This window comes from Terrapene carolina, unplaced genomic scaffold, assembly GCF_002925995.2.
Source record: "Terrapene carolina triunguis isolate 2854851 unplaced genomic scaffold, T_m_triunguis-2.0 Scaffold210, whole genome shotgun sequence".
Lineage (NCBI taxonomy): Eukaryota > Metazoa > Chordata > Testudines > Emydidae > Terrapene > Terrapene triunguis.
Window position 1 is genome coordinate 24,156,280 of NW_020664561.1, and position 18,065 is coordinate 24,174,344.

Here is an 18,065-nt window from a genome sequence, read left to right on the forward strand (position 1 = left end):
CAGTTTTCTGAGACTCTCTCAGATGTGGGAGTCCCAAGTTCAAGTCCCCGTTGTAATTATTTTTTAAATTAGTTAGGCAGACAAAGTGGAACAGTTACAATTGGAGACGTGAGAAAGACATATGCCAGAATAACCTATTGCCTAGTAGTTAGTGAATCACCTGGGTGACCTGACTTCATGTCCCTGCTCTGCATAGGTTTCTACTTATGCGTGTGTGTGCGCATGCGCATGCTGTAGGGTATAATGGCACCACTACCACCTAGTGGTGTGTATTTTATGAGAAAGGGTGACCTGACTTAGATGCTTAACTCCAGGAAAGAGTTCACAACTGTGTATCCTGAGTTGATAAAAGTGCTCAACTGCCACTGAGGGGTAAGGCTTAGGCCACAACCTTGCCCTTGGCATTCCCTACAGTCTGGCTGAGGTGCCTTCTTGCTCAACCTACTGGCTTTTGTGAATCCCAGTCTAAGGATACATGTGGTGCCCAGCTCCCATGTATGTACCCACACTAACTCAGCCCAACCTAGCACCTAAAAGTAGCCAGTGGTGCTGCAGCACCAGCAATAGCTTGGGCTCGCCACCCAAGTAGGTAGCTGAGGGTCTGGTGGGGTTGTACTCATGGAAGCTAGGCTGAGCTGGTGCCTATGCGGTACTAGCTTGAGCACAGCTGGGGCAGGTATGTCTATGGAAGCAGGGAATCTCACCTCCAAACTCAAATATAGATGTACCCTAGGGTCACTGACTCTCCCCGTGCATTGAATAGGGAGCCTGGGTGACTAAATTCAGACTGTGGATTCCACTAGGAGAATAAGTAACATAAGTGCTACAGGCAGTTTTGCAATAATGTGAAAAACTTCAACATTCACATAATTTTGAGGAAGATACATGCACAGTTTTTTCAGCTTTTATAGTGTAAGTGTGCTTATTTGTGTATGCCACAGGTCCAGAATTTGATCCATTCCCTACATATAGCATCCCCTCAACATTCACTTTATCTTCATTTATTTGTCTGTGTGGATTCTGATAATGATTTATCTCTGTTACAGCACTAGTCTAATTTCCAGTTCATTACATACAGTGGAAAATAGGAATAGACAATTTATTCACACACTGCCAAATGCATGTATCATGTTGATATTCAAATTAGCTGCAGGCTTTCATCTTTGTCTCCATTTTTCTACAAATCCTAAGATTCCTTCCCTCTTTACTTCAGATGATGGTGTTAATAAAAAAAATGAAAAAGTCCAAATAACAGACTTTTTAAGAAGAGTGGTAAATTAATCATACAAATCTTTAATTTTAAAAGGGAAAAATAATTAAGACGCTATGAGTTTAAACTTTAACCAGAGAAGTCCATGTTTTCAGTACAACTGTGCTAAATGACAGGATCATTTTTTGGTTGCATGGCCTAAAACATTTGGAAGAATGATCGCTAATAGTGACGGGCAAACTCAAAAAAGCCTCCATGCATATCCCAAACTTTCTGGTGTGGTGATTAGGCTAAAAATCTCTCAAGATTAATGTTTCTAATGAGACTTCCTGGAGTTCCTGATTTGGGCCAGAGGGAAATACTGCTGCTTTCTGTTTCAGCAAGAAGGAAGTGTGTAATTCAGGATGTGCAGATGTGTACAATTTCCCTTAAAGTTTCCTTTTCCAAATATCATAAAAAGCTGTAGTTTGATCTGAGTTTGAACTTATTTGCCCATGTGTTGTTACTATTTTATGAATGTATATTTTAAACCATTGTGACCAACGATAAAAAAGGTATTGAACTGATACATATAATCAATTTAAGCTAAAATATTGACAAAGGACATAATATGTGAACATTACAAATAACTGGTCAATGGATTTTGATCCTCAGATCCGAGTTAAAATTATCTGCTTGATGCTTCTTTTTATTCATCCTGAAGTACCTGTCAGGGAGAGAACAAACACTAGAAAAATCAGTTTAGTACATGTCAATTTTTTTAAACAAATATTACATACAAATCCCCTACGGACTGCACAGGAACAGAATATTGATTTCAACAGAATGGCATGAAACTCATACTGCATGGTTTTAACCTTTTTTGGAAAGTACATGGGAACAAACTCCATCAAACATAATTGCAGTTACCCCTGAACTGCAATGGTTCAACTACTTTTCATATTAAAAACGATTACTTATTTTGAAGTGGAACTTAAAAGTAGAACAGAAAACCATACATTGATTTACTACATATTACTGTATTTTATCAGTATCCATGGTGTAGTTATTAGCATTTGAAAGTGATGGAATTTTTGGAGCAGGGATCTTGAACCTGTTTTGTTCCATGACTTCTTATCAGCTGCTTCTAGCCTGCCTTCTTCATATGTACGCATGAATTATTTGCTTCTGTTCCCATAATGCTATAAAGGAGGTGGCATTTCTCACACTAGTTTACAAAAGGTGATGTGGGAATTGCCACAATCATATAGTCATCCTAATATGGGAAGAAGATCAGCAATTATGATTCTTCTTTATCAGAAGACAGGAGAACTAGAATGATGTAAGACAAAATAGATTTTTCCATCAATAAATTTGATAGTATTGTTGTACTGGAGATAGAGTAGCTTGCAGTAAGCATGTCTGATCTATGGGCAGTCACAGACCTCAGTGAAACTGATGGGCATGATACTCATCTTTCATTCAGGTTAAATGAGGAAACAGTTACATGTCCCTTTGTCTAGTGATAGCCGACACAATGGAAACCACTGCTCATGGACTATACCATATGCAAGGCCTGGGAAAAGGCTAGAGCAATTCTGGTTGAGTAGTTTCTCTAGGGATTGACAATAGGAGGGCTGGGGATTAAATGAGGGAGGAATGGAGGGAGTGTGTGCATGCGCATGTGTATGTGTGAGCATGCCAGAAAGCTATGGAGAGACAGCAATAGATGTATTGGTAGGATGGCCCTGACAGAAAAGATCTTTTTGGTCTGATTGGTGAATGTAAAGGTAGGCTTGGAATTGTGAGGAAGGAAACTGCCTCCTGTTGTCTGAGCCAGCTTTTTCAGAGAAACGGGATTTTGTATCCATTCTTTGTAAATAACAAGGGTTGAGTCATGGAAATACTTGACACTACACCAATTTTTTCCTCCCAACACAAAAAAAGGTGGAAGACCCTGAATATTCGCTAAAGGCTTAGGCTGAAAACACAAAGTCAAAGATGCTGAAAAGGAATTAAAACAGCACCTAAAATAGGAGCTGGAGACTTTGCAAAAGGTATTGAAGCAACAGTGGGAGGTTTACCAGAAAGGACTGAGAGAAGACATGCAGTCTAAGGCTATGTCTACACTAGTAGTTATGTTGGTAAAATTTTGTCACTCAGGGGTGTGAAAAAATACCCCCTGAGCACCATAACTTTTGCCGTCATAAGCGCACATGTGCACAGCGCGATGTCAACGAGAGATCTCATTGAGCTGGTTTGACTATGTCGACAGGAGAGCTCTCTCCCATCAGCATAATGAGGCTAGGCGAGCACTCTGACAGTGGCACAGCTGTGCCGCTGTCAGCTTGTAGACATGGCCTAAATCTTTCTTCAAAGTATCTGGGCAGACTGAGAAGCCCAGCTGCAACACTCCCACTCTGGACCGGCAAGGCAGATAAATGAGGTGACAAGCAAACTGACTGCCATGGATCAGAAGGTTTCCCAGGAAGTAGAGGAGTCTAGGAGAGCTTTGCCTAACATGTAACCTGTTAACAGTGCTTGCTGAAGCAAGCATTTAGGAGCTAAAAATCAGCATCAGAGGGATATCAAAGGACTGCAGACCACAATGGAAGTCAGCTGTCTGCATGAGCAACTGTGCCAGCCAGAGAAGTTGGGTAAGACAAGACACTTGCAAAATGTTTCTATCCTGTCGGTAACCCACAAAAGCCCAGATGTCAGAGGGTGATTGTCCCAATTCAAGTAATAATGTGGTCACTTTGCTTGTGAGCTGCATCTCTTTACCCCCATTTGCAAGAGGTCTGAGTTAGGATCCATGCTTTCCCATGAGTTTATATGGAACTCATCACAATAGTGCCACTCTGCCATGCATTTTTGTATTTTTAAACCCTAGAATTCCTCAGTAAAAATTAAGAAATCTTTTAGTCAGATGATTCACCAGTACTATAGTTTAATTGGAGATTACTTACCTCTTTTCTTACATTTAGGATATGCTATTTTCCCCTCCACACACTGTACTCTAAATTCAGAAGACAGTGGATCCCTCTCATATCCCCATTTACAGTCAAATTCAATAAAATCTCCACTTTCTGAATACAATTTAGTGGTCTCCCTCCATTTCAGGTCAATATTGTTTTTCTCCATCTCTTCTGAGGATGCTGAACATGGCTCTGGAAAAAGAAAAATGTAATGTAATTATGTACATGTGGATCTATTTTTGGAAATTTGATTCACTAACTATATTGACACTGAACCTGTCCCCAAATGCTTTACATAGTTAAATAAAACAGGGAAATATTTTACGACAAGATTTTTTGAAAAGTAAAGGAGAGATGGTACGGCTGAGAGAACAAAAAGGAACTCTAGAGAAGAAGGCTTTCACACCAAATGGTGTGGTATTGTGGGAAGGGACAGAGAGGAGACTAGGGTAGATGAACAGAGGATTTGATTCCATTTTACAATGTGGCCCCCTTGTGCCACTCAGCTGATGCAAATGGGCCAGAACCTAACCATACCTGGCCAACAGAATACTCTCCATGTGGAAGGATGCTCTTTGCTGGTATAAAGCTAGCAAATCGGGCTCCCCATTGTCATCCCCCACCCCTTTTGTATAGGTGGCATGGCAGGAGACAAAGGGGACATGTCAGGTTATTCCTGAGATGTGAAGTCAGGACCAGGACAAACCAGCCCACAAGATAAGTTCACCATAATTTAAGAACCACACAGAGGTAGCTGCACAGCTTTGGAACACTTGCACCACAATGTACTCCAGCCATTCCCTCCTCTCTCTCTGAGCATATGGAGGTTAGAAAGGTGTAGAGCAGACTACATTAGTTTTTGACATTAGAGCTCCCCCTAGGCAAAAGTGGAATCCACTGCTGCTCATGCCAGCATCATGTCTACTCCTAGCACTAAAGAGCAATGACCAATATTCCTCATGCCATTCCATAAGTTACTGAATTGTAGTTCATAGCATTTACTCTAATTGAAAGATTTTCAACTAAAAATATATTTGAATACATCTTTTCACTTACAGTAAACATAGGTTTCATTGTAGTGGGTTTTTACAAGTTTTAACTGAGATATTATTTTGGGGGTACATTCTAAATACTTATAATGGCATGACTGTTTGCCATTTCCTGATCTTTAAAAAAAAAATCTGCAGTGATATCCCTAAAAAGAAGGAGAGTTGTCCCCTAACATAATCCTGTCTAAATCAGGATTAACTCCATTCAGACTGATGGAATTAATGTGGTGTTACACCAGTACAAGTGACATCAGAACTGGGCTCATAATATGGAAAATATATACTCAGCACAGTTCTTTTTCATATAATAGATTTTTGTACCTACCTAAGCAAACTGGTGGGTTTGTCCATTGGCCAGACTCGCAGTGGACAAATGGAGATCCCCTCATTACGTGTAAACTTTTGCATCTATATTCCACACTTAAACCTGATTCATATACTGGCTGTGCAAAGGCAATGGTGTCTCCATTATCAATACCAGGCGGGGGCCCACACTTTCCAGCAGCCTCTAAAAGTAAGTATAGAAATAGAGAATATTTGCATCAGCGATTATTTACAGTAAATGCTGCAAGATCACAAATATTACACAACAGCGCCATCAATATACTCTGACAGAGCTGGAAAAATCCCAAGGGAAAAGCGAAAAAGAATCAGCCTGATATTGGAACTGAACACAAAAGACTAAAAGTTTTATCTTTATAGTTGAAGCAGCATGATATTTGTTTATTAACAACTAACACTATGGAACTGATGGCAAAATAGGTAACTAGCTACTCTAGCTTTGTGAAGACCTGATTCCAGGTTGCTTTTCAAGCAGAGAATGTAGGTTAGTTTGAGATCTTTTGGGTCAACCATCTCTGCCCTACTAATCCCACCATTCTGCCTTAACCATTGACTAGCGGGGAAATGGAAAGTGAGAGGCTTTGGCCCAACTTCTCCCCCCCTCAGGTGCATGTGGACCAATCAACCTGCTTTTTGTCACTGAGGAATGCATCATGTGCAGTACCTACTCTCTCCATGACTATATTACCATGTAGGGTGTTTGATGCACCCAGCACATTTCTCAGACTATTGTGAATTATGACATTACCATGGTATCTGAATATTGATAGCAGAGCAAGTCTGAGGGTAAAATAATGATAAGAGGATGCAGGCTAAATAGAAGTTGGGATAATACAGGTCCAAGGAGTGGAGTATGAATCTCAGAATAACACTGGAGAGATAAATGGGCATGAATAGTACAAAAATGAGGGGAGAAAGGAAAGAATGAATCTGAGGACCGGGAAGCCTCATGATGTCCCTATAATTGATGAACTCATAAATGTAGCTAAGCTTTGCCCTTTGGAAAGGTCCTTCAGTGAGGTGGATTTAAAAAATAATTAATAGAGAAGTCAAACTCATAATTTGAAATTTACTTTCAAAAGCCAGCTCCCATTTCCTCTCTCTGCTTCTCTTCTCATAGAAAGGGATGTGGGATTAGGGCAATGTTAGGCAAAAAGATTTCCCCCCCCCCCAAGAATTAGGCAAGCATAAACAATACTGAAGGGGGGTTGTTTACGGTACTGGGAAGACTGACAAGCAGCTTTAAAAATATGGTGCCATAGTGGCCAGTTATATACATTTTTTAATTAATTCATTTGCATTTATTTGTACATACAGAGACAGACATTGTTACAAGTAAAAAAAAACCCCTAAACAAAAATAAAAATAAAAACAGTACGTACATATAAAGGTCATCCTAATTGCATTAAACGTCTGACTACCTTGCAGGGGAAGGTACTAACTGCATAAAAAGCATATATTCTACTAAAAGTACAGCATTCTATATATGTATTAACACTTCACCTTTATGCCTCTATCATTAAGACTTTGATAATTATTTAATGACTATTTAAAAATACAGCAAATACATAAGAATATTTTCAGCTAAAACTCTGATTTTATATATATTAATATTTCTCCTTTATTCCTCTGACCTTACGGCTTTATTTAGAAATGTACTAGCTGCATAAAAAAATATTTTTTCTAAGCAATAATAGAATACCAATTTAAATGTATTATAAATATTTTGGATGTTTTTTCTACATTTTCAAATATATCTATTTCAGTTACAACACAGAATACGAAGTGTACCGTGCTCACTTTATATTATTTGTATTACAAATATTTGCACTATAAAAAAAGATAAACAAAAGAAATTGTACTTTTCAATTCACCTCATACAAGTACTGTAGTACAATCCCTTTATCATGAAAATGCAACTCACAAATGTAGATATTTTTTGTTACATAACTGCACTCAAAAACAAAACAATGTAAAACTTTAGAGCCTACAAGTCCACTCAGTCCTACTTCTTGTTCAGCCAATCACTAAGACAAACAAGTTTGTTTATATTTACGGGAGATAATGCTGCCCATTTCTTATTTACAATGCCACTTGAAAGTGAGGAAAGGCATCCACGTGGCACTTTGTAGCCGGCATTGCATGTTATTTACGTGCCAGAAATGCTAAACATTCATATGCCCCTTCATGCTTCAACCACCAATGTAGAGGACTGCTATTAAAACTGGGATTCATCATGATGTTTTTAATTTCATGATTAATCGTGATTAATTTTTTTATTGTTTGACAGCCCTAGAAATAGTGCATGTTAACATATGTATTTCACAATTTGTTCTGCCATTACTACATTACATTGCCCTGGGGCTGAAGCAGAAAATGTTACAGAAGTTTCTGAAAGTCACGGATTCCATGACTTGCGTGACCTCTGTGACATAATCTTAGCCTTAGTCATGGTACCACTCAATGTAAACAATAGTTGCAGATTACTATCTAGTTAGTTTTTAGAATCACAATTTTGGCTTTCAGAACAAGGTGCTGTTACTCTGCAGATTTTTTTTTTTAATATTCATATTCACCCAGACAGCCAATGAAATCCTGGTATGTAAAAAAAAATTAAAATGAACTAGTAGAGTGACATCACTTTTTTCCAGAAGCTTAACGATACATGGTGAAATCCTGATCCTATTGAAGTCAAACAAAGTTTCTTCCACTGACTTCAATGGAGTGAGCATTTCACTAATTGTCTCTTGTGTACTGTCTAGCTCATCTGAAAGTGGTAGTGAAACTGTGGTAATAAAAAATACAAAGAAGAGCACCATCGTGCAGCCTTATTCACATTATATTGTGGGTCAAATCCTGAAATCCTAACTAGTGAAACACTGACAGCCCCAGTCATCGCCGGGCAGGATTGAACCTGGGACCTCTGGAGCTAAATGCATGAGCCTCTACTGCATGAGCTAAAAAGCTATATGGCCCTTAGCTAAGCCTGTAGCAGACTCATTAATCTCTAAGTGGTCTCAGTGCCACTAAAAGGGACAGAGCACCACACCCAGGAGGTGTGTGGGTTACACTAGGTACACTGAAGTCAATGTTAACTACTCAGCATGAGCAGGGATGGCAAAATTTGGCTCTCAACCTTTACTCAGAAGTTACTCAGGCCAAACTCCCATTGAAATCCACTGAGGGTTGCTTGAAGAAGGAGCTTAGGGTCTGGTCCAATGTGAGAATTTTTTCATTAATGCTCCACATTACCATTGCCAAGAACATCACAGACTAGAAATAGATTTGCTTTCTGGCTTTCAAGTGAGCATAAAGTTGTGCATTAAAAGAAGAGATACAGGGAAACAAACTCTTCTGAATGAGAGTGAAGTTTTTGATTCTAACAATATCATCACTGTTGGGCTATTTTAGAAATAGGAAAGTAAAATACCTCTGCATTCTGGTGGTTGGGACCACTTCCCTTGCTTACATGTTACCGTTGGAGACCCAATAAGGCTCAGACCTTGTGTACATCGATAACGCACCCTCTCGCCAGGGAAATAGTTTCGCTGTTTAGCACCTAGAATCTTACCATGAGAAATCTCCGGTGCAGGTGCGCATCTCATATCTGAAAAGACGCATGAAAACACAGTCACTGACACAGTCCCATGAAGGAGATCAGCTTAGCTAAAGCACTTATGGTATTCCATTAGTTGTGTACAAATTCTATTCAAATCCTTTAGTGATTAACCAGTCCTGTTTAACAGAACACTTTAAATTGCAGGGAGGTGACAAAAAGGCTATCCAATAGTGAATTGATTTGGGTTAAGATGCAAGTCAAACAAAATCATCAAGTTTCTGGAAAACATTTCATGCTTGACAAATCAATCTTTATTCTGTTGGAAACTTTCTGACCAGCTCTCTACACATCATATTGTGCTCTTCCTCCCTAACCCACTCAGAGTTTATGCTCTGTGGCTGAGGTGGCTATGACAACTAAACTCTGGCAAGTTCTCCCCCAGAAATAACAAGGGTAAAGCCATGTAAGCTTCTGCAATAACTTCTTCTGTTTCCCTGCAAAGGTGGTAGGGCCTTCAGGACTCCAAATCTGTAGCTCTCAGGTGACTAACCAGAGAAAAGGAGTGTCTTTGCAGGAGCCACTTGTCTTTCCAGTTTTCATTCTGGCCCCGACCACACAGCTCCAACATGTGTCCGACTAATAGTTCTCAAATCCATGAGGAGACTTTGCAGAGTGTTAGTGGCCAGTGTCAGCTCTGCTTAAAAGATCATTGTAAAAAGAGCAGAGGGGAGCTGGATTTCTCCCTTGGAGCATCAAATCCTCCTCCTCTTTTGACTGTTCTGTGTCAGTAGCACTGCTAGCTACTAGAATGAGATACTGTTTATATATTTACAGCCTAAAGATCAGCGAATGACCTACCTGCTTGACAGACCAGCTCATTTCCCAAGCGATATTGGCATTGGAACCAGTGAAGGCCCTGGAGCTGTGGCTGTACTGAGTGCAAGGGCTTTACAAAATTGGCAGCTCTCCAAAAGCTAGGCAGTCCAACCTGGTCAGAGCTGGGCCAATGCGACTTCGTGGAGAGGTGTATATGCATATGCTGCACCTTCCTTGAAAGGACAAGCAGCTAAGGGTACAGCACAACTCTATTTGCATAGGTGGAAAGAGTCTTTCTTTTGGAGCTGCAGCCTTTAGCTGTTTAGTTCCTGTTTCAATCAGCTGGCAGAAAACAATTGATGGGAAGCAGGGCTCAGATTGGGCTGTGTCCCAGACTCAACATTTTTTTGATGGGGTGGAGGGTGGTTATTTTATATGCTTCATACTCTGAACTTTCATGTGGAAAACTAATAGTGTAACCGATGCCGAGTTGCCTGCCTGGTTCTGTATTTAGCTTGGAACAATATTTCGAAGTGGGGTGAATATCTTGTGAATCTAAATGGGGTTGGCTCAGATGCCCAACTATTTCACTTGTGATCAAAGCAGGTAAAATAACCGAAAGAGTATCACAGAACTCTACAGTCGACAGAGAATGGATGGCATTTGGGAGATAGTCACTGCTTTCTCCCCCCTCAACCTCCAACTTCTAATTGTGGGGTCAGGAGGATTCTTCCCTGCCTCTAAAGGCTCTTGCTGCAGACATCACAAAATCAGTTATGCTCAGTTGAATATTTTCAAAACCATGCAGACTAGAACCAGTATGTTTTAATGAAGGTTGAGATTCTGATGTCAACATAGGACCCTGAGAGCCAGAGAGTAGGTTTCTATTTGTGCCTGTGCCTTAACCCAGCCCTGCCCAAAGGTGTATGAAAACCACACTCTGAGGCAATCATGTTTTGAGCATCTGCAGAATCTCCTGAGAATAACATCTCACCTTGGTATACCAAGAGAGTAGAGATTAAGACAGTACCACCAACTCTCCAACCCCCACTTGAGCCCTGGGACTGGCTCCTGCATAAAACTCCCAGAAGGGGATAAAAATGTAAAATACAAAGAGCAACATTTATCTGAATCAGCTCACTACAGCTACTAATGGTTTGGTTCTGCTAGTAAAATGGCTGCCAACATACTAGCAATATACTATGGTATGAGTTCCAGCAATGATAACGTGCAAGAAGCATACTCAGGGAGTCCAGCGACCAGATGGGGTCTACACTATTTGGTGAAGTCTGCTCTCAGTTCTGGCCAGAAGTTGGCAGACAAACCCAAATTCTTTTTAGTAAGATAAAGTTGGACAGTAGGGATGTGATAAATCTATTTTGGTTGGGTCAGCCAAATATCAAACAACAACTGTTCGCATTCAGCTGTTCCTCAACAGTTCCAGAGAGGCCAGCACTCCCAGAAGGAAAGAGACAGCATGAAGACCTGTGGCTGACCACTCAATAGGTCCAAAGATTCCAGGCAGTGCAGCATATGGAACTGCAAGACGCATCCTCACTAGGTATGTGTAGCATTAGTTCATGAGTATTCACTCAGGTCCTGCAGAATGCAAAATAGGAGAAAGTTACTCACCTTGTGCAGTAACGATGGTAATTCAAGATGTGTGTCTCTGTGGGTGCTCCACTGTAGGTGTATTTGCGCCCTTGCACCTCTAATCAGAGATTTTTGGTAGCAGTGTCCGTTGAGCCAGTGTGCTCTCCCTCCCTCATGGTCTGCCTTGAGGCTATCTAGCACTGCACAGGAGAACCCCCCTCAGTTTCTTCTCTACTGCAGACCCCTTATGGAGAACTCTGAAGTAGAGAGGAGGGACACACATCTCGAAGAACCATCATTACTGCATAAGGTGAGTAACTTCTTCGAGTAGTGTCTCTTTGGATGCTCCACTGTAGGTGACTCCCAAGCAGTACCCACCACCACTGGAGGTTGGGACTTCAAAGTGGAGTCTATTACTACAAGGAGTACTGTGGAGCCAAAGATGGCTTCAGAGGCCATCAAAATGTTCTGCGAAAGTGTTGGCAGAGGCCCAAGTTGCTACTCTACATATTTCCAAGATTTGTGACCGAGGTAGAAATTGACCTCGTGGAATGCATACGGACTCCGGACGAAGGCAGCAGATTGCGCCCTTGATAACAGTGATTAATGAAACCAGAGACCCATTTGGATAGTCTTTGAGCCGATATTGCTGAGTGTTTGGATCTTTCCGTGAGCAAAAGGAAGAGTTATGGGGACTTCCTGAAGTCCTTAGTTCTGTCCAAGTAGAAGGGTAGTGTTCTTCTAACATCTAGCATATGCAGAATCGCCTCCCTGATGTCACAGTGTAGTTTTGGGGAAAAAACAGGAAGATGGATCTGTTGATTCATATGGAAAGCAAAGGCAGCTTTAGGGAGAAATTTGAGATGTGGCCTCAGAGTTACTTTGACTTTAAAAAAAAGACCATGTATGGTGTGTGTGCCATCAGGGCTGCTATGTCTCCTATGCACCTAGCTGAAGTGATGACAATTAGATATGCTGTTTTCTGGTAATTAGCAAAGAGATCCATAGTCGGGGTTCCCCAAATGTTGAATATATCTTGAAGCACCTCTGAGTTCAGTTCCCATTCATGGTTGTAAGAAAAATGCCAACTGAGACTGTCAGCTGTCAAGTTCTGTAACCCTGGTACATAGACAGTTGAGATGAGCACATTGTGATAAATGCATCAATTCCAAAGTTTGAGTGCTTCAGTGCAGAGGGAGGGACATCTGGCACTCCCCTGGTGATTTATGTAAAACATACAGGTCATATTGTCCATCATGATCTTAGTGTGGGTGTTCTTGAAGAAAGGCAGAAAGTGTGCACAGGCATTCCTGACAGCTCTTAGCTCCAAAGGATCACTTCTGTGAAAGGCCACTTGTGCACTGAACCTTATGGTTGTATAGGTAGGCTTCCCAGCTTGCAACAGTGCTGAGATGGCTGGTTTTGAGGAGGTTGTGACCTGTGCTGTGGCTGAGAGCTATATCTTCTCTTCTGTTCTGCAGTGTAGACTTCTGGGGAGTGTAATGTGGCCTGGAATCCTTCAAGGTGTGGAGAGAAGAATCTGTCTTCTCCGCAAACAGCTTGGCCCCTTCAAACTGGAGATCTTCTTTGGGCAACCCAGAAAGTTGTAGCTAAGAAGACTGCCTCATTACCACTGTCATGGGGACCAAGCAAGCCACCATATCGTCTATGTCCAGTGCCATCTGTAGCACCATTCTGGCTATTAACTGACCCTCTCTGACAATGGCCTAAAAGTGCTCCTTTTGCATCTCAGGTAAAAGTTCCAAAAATGCAGTGAGTTTCCCATAATTAATAAAATCATATTTGGCCATGACAGCTTGGTAATTCACGAATCTGAACTGTAATGTTGCCGACAAATATGCAATCCTTCCAATCCCGATTGGATGGGGTTGACTTGGCATGATGTTGCATGCCTCGTGCTTTAACTGCATCCATTAGATGGAGTTGGGTTGTGGAGGTTGAAACAGGCAGTATGCCTCTTTGGGAGGGATGTAATATTTTTTGTCAGCTCTCTTGCTGGTTGTTGAGATGGAGGCTGGTGTCTGCCAGATAACTTTGGCAGGAATTAGAATCGGCTCATTAATTGGGAGGGCAATTCTGGATCAGGAGAAGGTGTGCAGAATATGCACCAGCTTGTGATGTGTATCTGCCACCTCCTTTAGGGAAATGTGCATCTCATCTGCCACCCTCTTGGTATGATACAGAAAGTTTTTAAAATCATCACCTACTGATGGCGGGTGTGTGGGGGGGTCATTACACCCTCATCTGGTGGAGATGAGGAGAAGTTTGCTGGAGGAGTAGCTTCCCCTTCGAACCCTTCTTCCTGTTCTGCAAAAGCTTCTTCCTCCCCTGGCTCAGGAGCCAGAGTCCCCTGGAGATGAGGGGCCAGAGAAACATCAGACTCGTCACTGGGTAAGATACATTAATTGGGAGGGCAATTTTGGATGAGAAGAAGGTGTGCAGAATATGCACCAGCTTGTGATGTGTATCTATCCCCTTCTGGGTACCGTGCCTCAGAGCTGCCAGTGCCGTGGGTATCAAGGTGGTTGCACTGGGGAACCCCTCTGGCTAGCCAACCACTCAGAGCCATGTTTATGAGCCTTTACAGGGGGTGTCTGCTGGTTTTTTCCATTACTCTGTCCCCTTTGAAGTTAAAGGCTCTGGGGATGATCTGGGGTTGGCACTGGAGTCCCCTGGAGACTGAAGTGTCTTCTCCATAAGGAGGAGTTTTAACTTCAGTTCCCAGTTCCTGCAATACTGCAGCTTTAGCTGGTGGCAGGGGGATCACTTCCAAGGGATATGGGACTCTCCCTGGCACCAGACAGTGAGAGTGTTTGGCCATTACAGGAATCAATTCCTTGAAGGAGAGGCACCTCTTGAAGCCGGAAGAGCCAGACATGCCTCTACAGGGGGGCTATCATCCTCTAACAGTGAGGGATGCAAAAGAAATTGTCTTCTTGTCTTTTCCTCTCTTTTTTTTAAGTGAATTTTTTTTTAAAAAAAGAGAGTGTCTTCTAAATGCTCCGTGGGAGGGGAGAATCACCCCAGACAGGGCAGGAAACAAATTCTTTTTTTTTTAATCCCAATGGGGTAAAAAGGAAACACTAACTATTAAGGAGAACAAAAGAAACAAAAACAACTACTACTTATGCTAATGATGCAGATAAGGAAGGGACAACTGCTTGCTCCATTTGAGGACAAAGGAGGTTGAGAAGGAACTGAGTGGGGTCCATTCCTGCAGTGCTAGATAGTCTTGAGGAAGACCATGAGGGAGGAAGAGCATATGTGTGGGCTCATCGGACACTGCTACCAACAATCTCCCATTAGAGGTGCAGGGGCGCAGATGCACCTTCAGTGGAGCACCTATAGGGACACTATTCGAAGACCACCACCAGTTTGTGTGGATTATCCTGAACCAACTCAGTTTGTATTCCTAGAGAGGTGGTTGCCCTTTTCATAAATTCCTGGTAGATTTTATAATCGTCTAGGTCAAGGGAAGATGATTCTGAAACAGGAACCTCATCTGTAAATGATGAAAAAGTATTGAGTGAAAGGATTAGTGCCAATCTGCTCTACTGTCTGCTGAACATCTATAGCAGGAGGGTCAGAAACTGGAGGGATAATCTCCTTCAGCTGCTGGGTACCAGTGCTGGTACACAGAATGGTAACAGTTAGAGAATGGCACTTTGATTGATGCCTAGCAGAATGCTGACTATGAGGAGATGACCTGGAGTCTGGAGAAACCCCTCAGATTCCAGAAAGTCTACTGCGGTACTTCATTCAGTACCATGCCCAACTCCAAAGGAAGCTATGTCTCAGTCTGCTCCTGTAAAAGTTATGGTGCCAGGGCCTTGACCTGCACAATGAGGAATAAGGAGATGCTTAAGATCTCCTGTAATGAGATCCCAATATTTAGGATCCCACTTCTAGTCTGAAGAAGAGCCAGCATTGGAATGCCAAGCTGGCAAGGTACTGTGTGGAGCAGATGGGTTGTGGGACCTGAACCAACATAAGATGGAGAGTACCAGAGAAAGCATCTGGGACTTTCCTGATAAAGGGACCTGCTGGACAATACAGCTTCAGGACTCTGGCACTACTTACAAAGGCTCAGTTCCCAATGGCACTGAATATGTCAGTGCCAAGGAGGATGCCAGTACCACGGTTAGGGGAATAGGCAGAGCCTGGACATTGTTCTGCACTAATGGTAATCCAGCACCAACAGGCATAAAATATCACTGGCTGATGCATACATCTCAGGTGTTGTAGATACCAAAACAGTAACATGCATTGCAGCAGAAGTCTATGCTTTTGAAGGTCTTGGCCATGAAGTCTATGCTATTGAAGGTCTTGACTGGCCATGAGGTGTTGGAGTTGACAACTCTGCATTGCTTGAATGTGGGAATATGGGGAAGAGCCTCACGGGAGCTGGTTTAGCTCTAACCTCACTAGTGGTCTTATTTGAAGAAGATGACAATGAAGACGATGATGACTTTTTCTGGTTGAAGAGGCTGAGGTGCTGGATGACTTCTGCTGATTGCATGATAGAGAATGATGTCTTCTTCCTGGCTCTTTTTGACATGGGAAGGCCACAAAGTCTGGCGGTGTGCTTAGAGAGTCGAATCTGAATCCCTGTATGGCCAAGTGGCTGGGTTCCAAATGGGGACACATAGCTGCTTTCACCAGAACATCTCAAAGTAAAACTGCCTTCAACTTCTTTGATCTGGTTTTAAGCCCCCTACAAATAGGGTATTTATGCCTAATGTGTCCTTCCCACTTCAAGCAGTGGGAGTGAGAATCGGTGACTGTCATAGATTTGCTACAGTCAAACAGCACTTAAATCCCAAGGATTAAGACATGCCCTGGTATTGAAAATAAAATTTGAAGAACAAGATAAAAACAAGAAAATATTTGAAAATGAGTACCACTATCTAAACTACAGCGATACTAAACCATTTACAATAAAAGAATGCTAAAAAGATTTATAATGGGAAAGTATGTGAGACGCTTACACTGTCCATCTATGGGTGGCAAGGAGGAACTGAGAGGGTTAGGGCAGCTCTGCCCATTTATGCCCTTAGCTACAAGCATGAGTGTGCAGCAAAAGTGCATGTACCACCTCGACAGGTACCACTATGGGAATATGTTCTCTGCCTTTGATGAACTAGTACACACACAACCAAAGTGGAATGGACAGGTGCAAGCACTTCAAGATGCAGGGACTACAGTGGACCACAAACTGAATGAGTCAAAAGTGTGATGCTGTTGTGGAAAGGGCAAATGTCATTCTAGGAAGTATTAATAGGAATGTCATATGTAAAACAAGAAAGGTAAATGTTCCACCCTAACTACTGTCTACATAGTTAGAAAGTTAAGTCCCGAAACAGGTTACTTTGGGAGGCTGTGTAATCCCCATCATTGGAGGTTTTAAGAACAGGTTACCTGTCAGGGATTATCTAGGAATACTTAATCCTGCCTCAATGCAGGGGGATGGACTAGACAACCTCTCAAGTTCCTTTCCAGCCCTATGACTGTATGCTCCCAGCTCACCAAAGTGCACCTGGTCTTACGTGTTTTAATTAAAATATAAACACCTACCTTTGCAAATTGGTGGTTGTGACCATTCTCCATCTTCACAAATTACATAATTTGATTCCATACTTTCAAATCCTTCCTGACATTTATATTGCACTCTAGCACCAGGCAGATACCTTCCCTCCTTATTATTTACAATATCAGCATTGGTAACTTCAGGTGGAGCGCTACATGTTGCATCTGAAAAGGAGAGAGACAAATAAACATATTAGTAGTGAAACTCTATTAATGTAGTATCTTATTTTCATGAAATATGTTATGTTCCATCAAAAAGTGCACTTACATAAGTGGAGGTTATTTGCTTGTAATTGAAGTTCTTTGAGATATTGGAAGTTCTTTGCATATTTGCACATGTGGGGTATTGTGCTGCCTAATTATGCTTAATGGTTGAACCTTCTCCAAGCAGCATCTGTTAAAGCGTTTATGCACACTCCTTCTATCCCTTCCCTCTCTGTCTCTGAACATTCTGAGGATGAAGCTATATAAGGGATCATGGCACTCTGTCACCTCAGTTCCTTTCACAGCCAACCCAGACATACAGTGTAAAAGGACCCTGAGAATGAGGGGAAAGTGGGTGGGAAGTGTGACTATGAATAGCCATTTCAAAAAACTCTGTTTTACAAGTAAGTAACCTTCATTTCTTCTTCCAGTGGCTCTGCATATCCCCACTTATGGGTAGTTTGAAAAGCAATGAGGAAAATAAACTGGAGGACATCACAGAACACTGCTCTACCAAATCTAGTATCTGCCCTAGAAGCCTAATTGAGAACATAATGATTAGTAAAAGTGTGCACAGAAGTCCACGTTGCAACTTTGCCAGTTGAAAGAAAAGGGACTTGCTTAAGGCAAGCAAAAGACACTACCACATGGAATGAGATGGAAGTATCCTAGGTACAAGAATTTGTTAACCTGTAACATTCAACAATTCATTATTTAATCCATCTAGA

General features: G+C 41.7%; 1 protein-coding gene across 2 annotated transcripts; it reads right to left on the minus strand.

The window, feature by feature from the left end:
• Positions 1 to 985: 985 nt before the first annotated feature.
• LOC113407207 (complement factor H-related protein 1-like) lies at positions 986 to 17,294 on the minus strand. 2 transcript variants are annotated; one of them, XM_029912348.1, is made up of 5 exons: positions 17,122 to 17,294; positions 8,989 to 9,165; positions 5,542 to 5,724; positions 4,159 to 4,359; positions 986 to 1,916 (listed from the first exon to the last, which is right to left on the minus strand). In XM_029912348.1, the coding sequence occupies exons 1-5, from the start codon at positions 17,180 to 17,182 to the stop codon at positions 1,903 to 1,905; spliced, it is 636 nt and encodes a 211-aa protein (XP_029768208.1). In that variant the 5' UTR covers positions 17,183 to 17,294; the 3' UTR covers positions 986 to 1,902. The 2 variants fall into 2 exon arrangements, with proteins under 2 accessions (XP_029768208.1, XP_029768207.1); XM_029912347.1 differs by having other exon boundaries at positions 986 to 1,937.
• Positions 17,295 to 18,065: the final 771 nt, after the last annotated feature.

Bases quoted from the DNA above. Each gene is read 5' to 3' on its own strand.
- LOC113407207 (XM_029912347.1), bottom strand. From the start codon at position 17,182: ATGGAATCAAATTATGTAATTTGTGAAGATGGAGAATGGTCACAACCA. The intron at 9,166-17,121 runs GTAGGTGTTTAT...GCGTCTTTTCAG, and splicing joins ACAACCACCAATTTGCAAAG to ATATGAGATGCGCACCTGCA. The intron at 4,360-5,541 runs GTAGGTACAAAA...TTCTTTTTCCAG, and splicing joins AAACCCACCAGTTTGCTTAG to AGCCATGTTCAGCATCCTCA.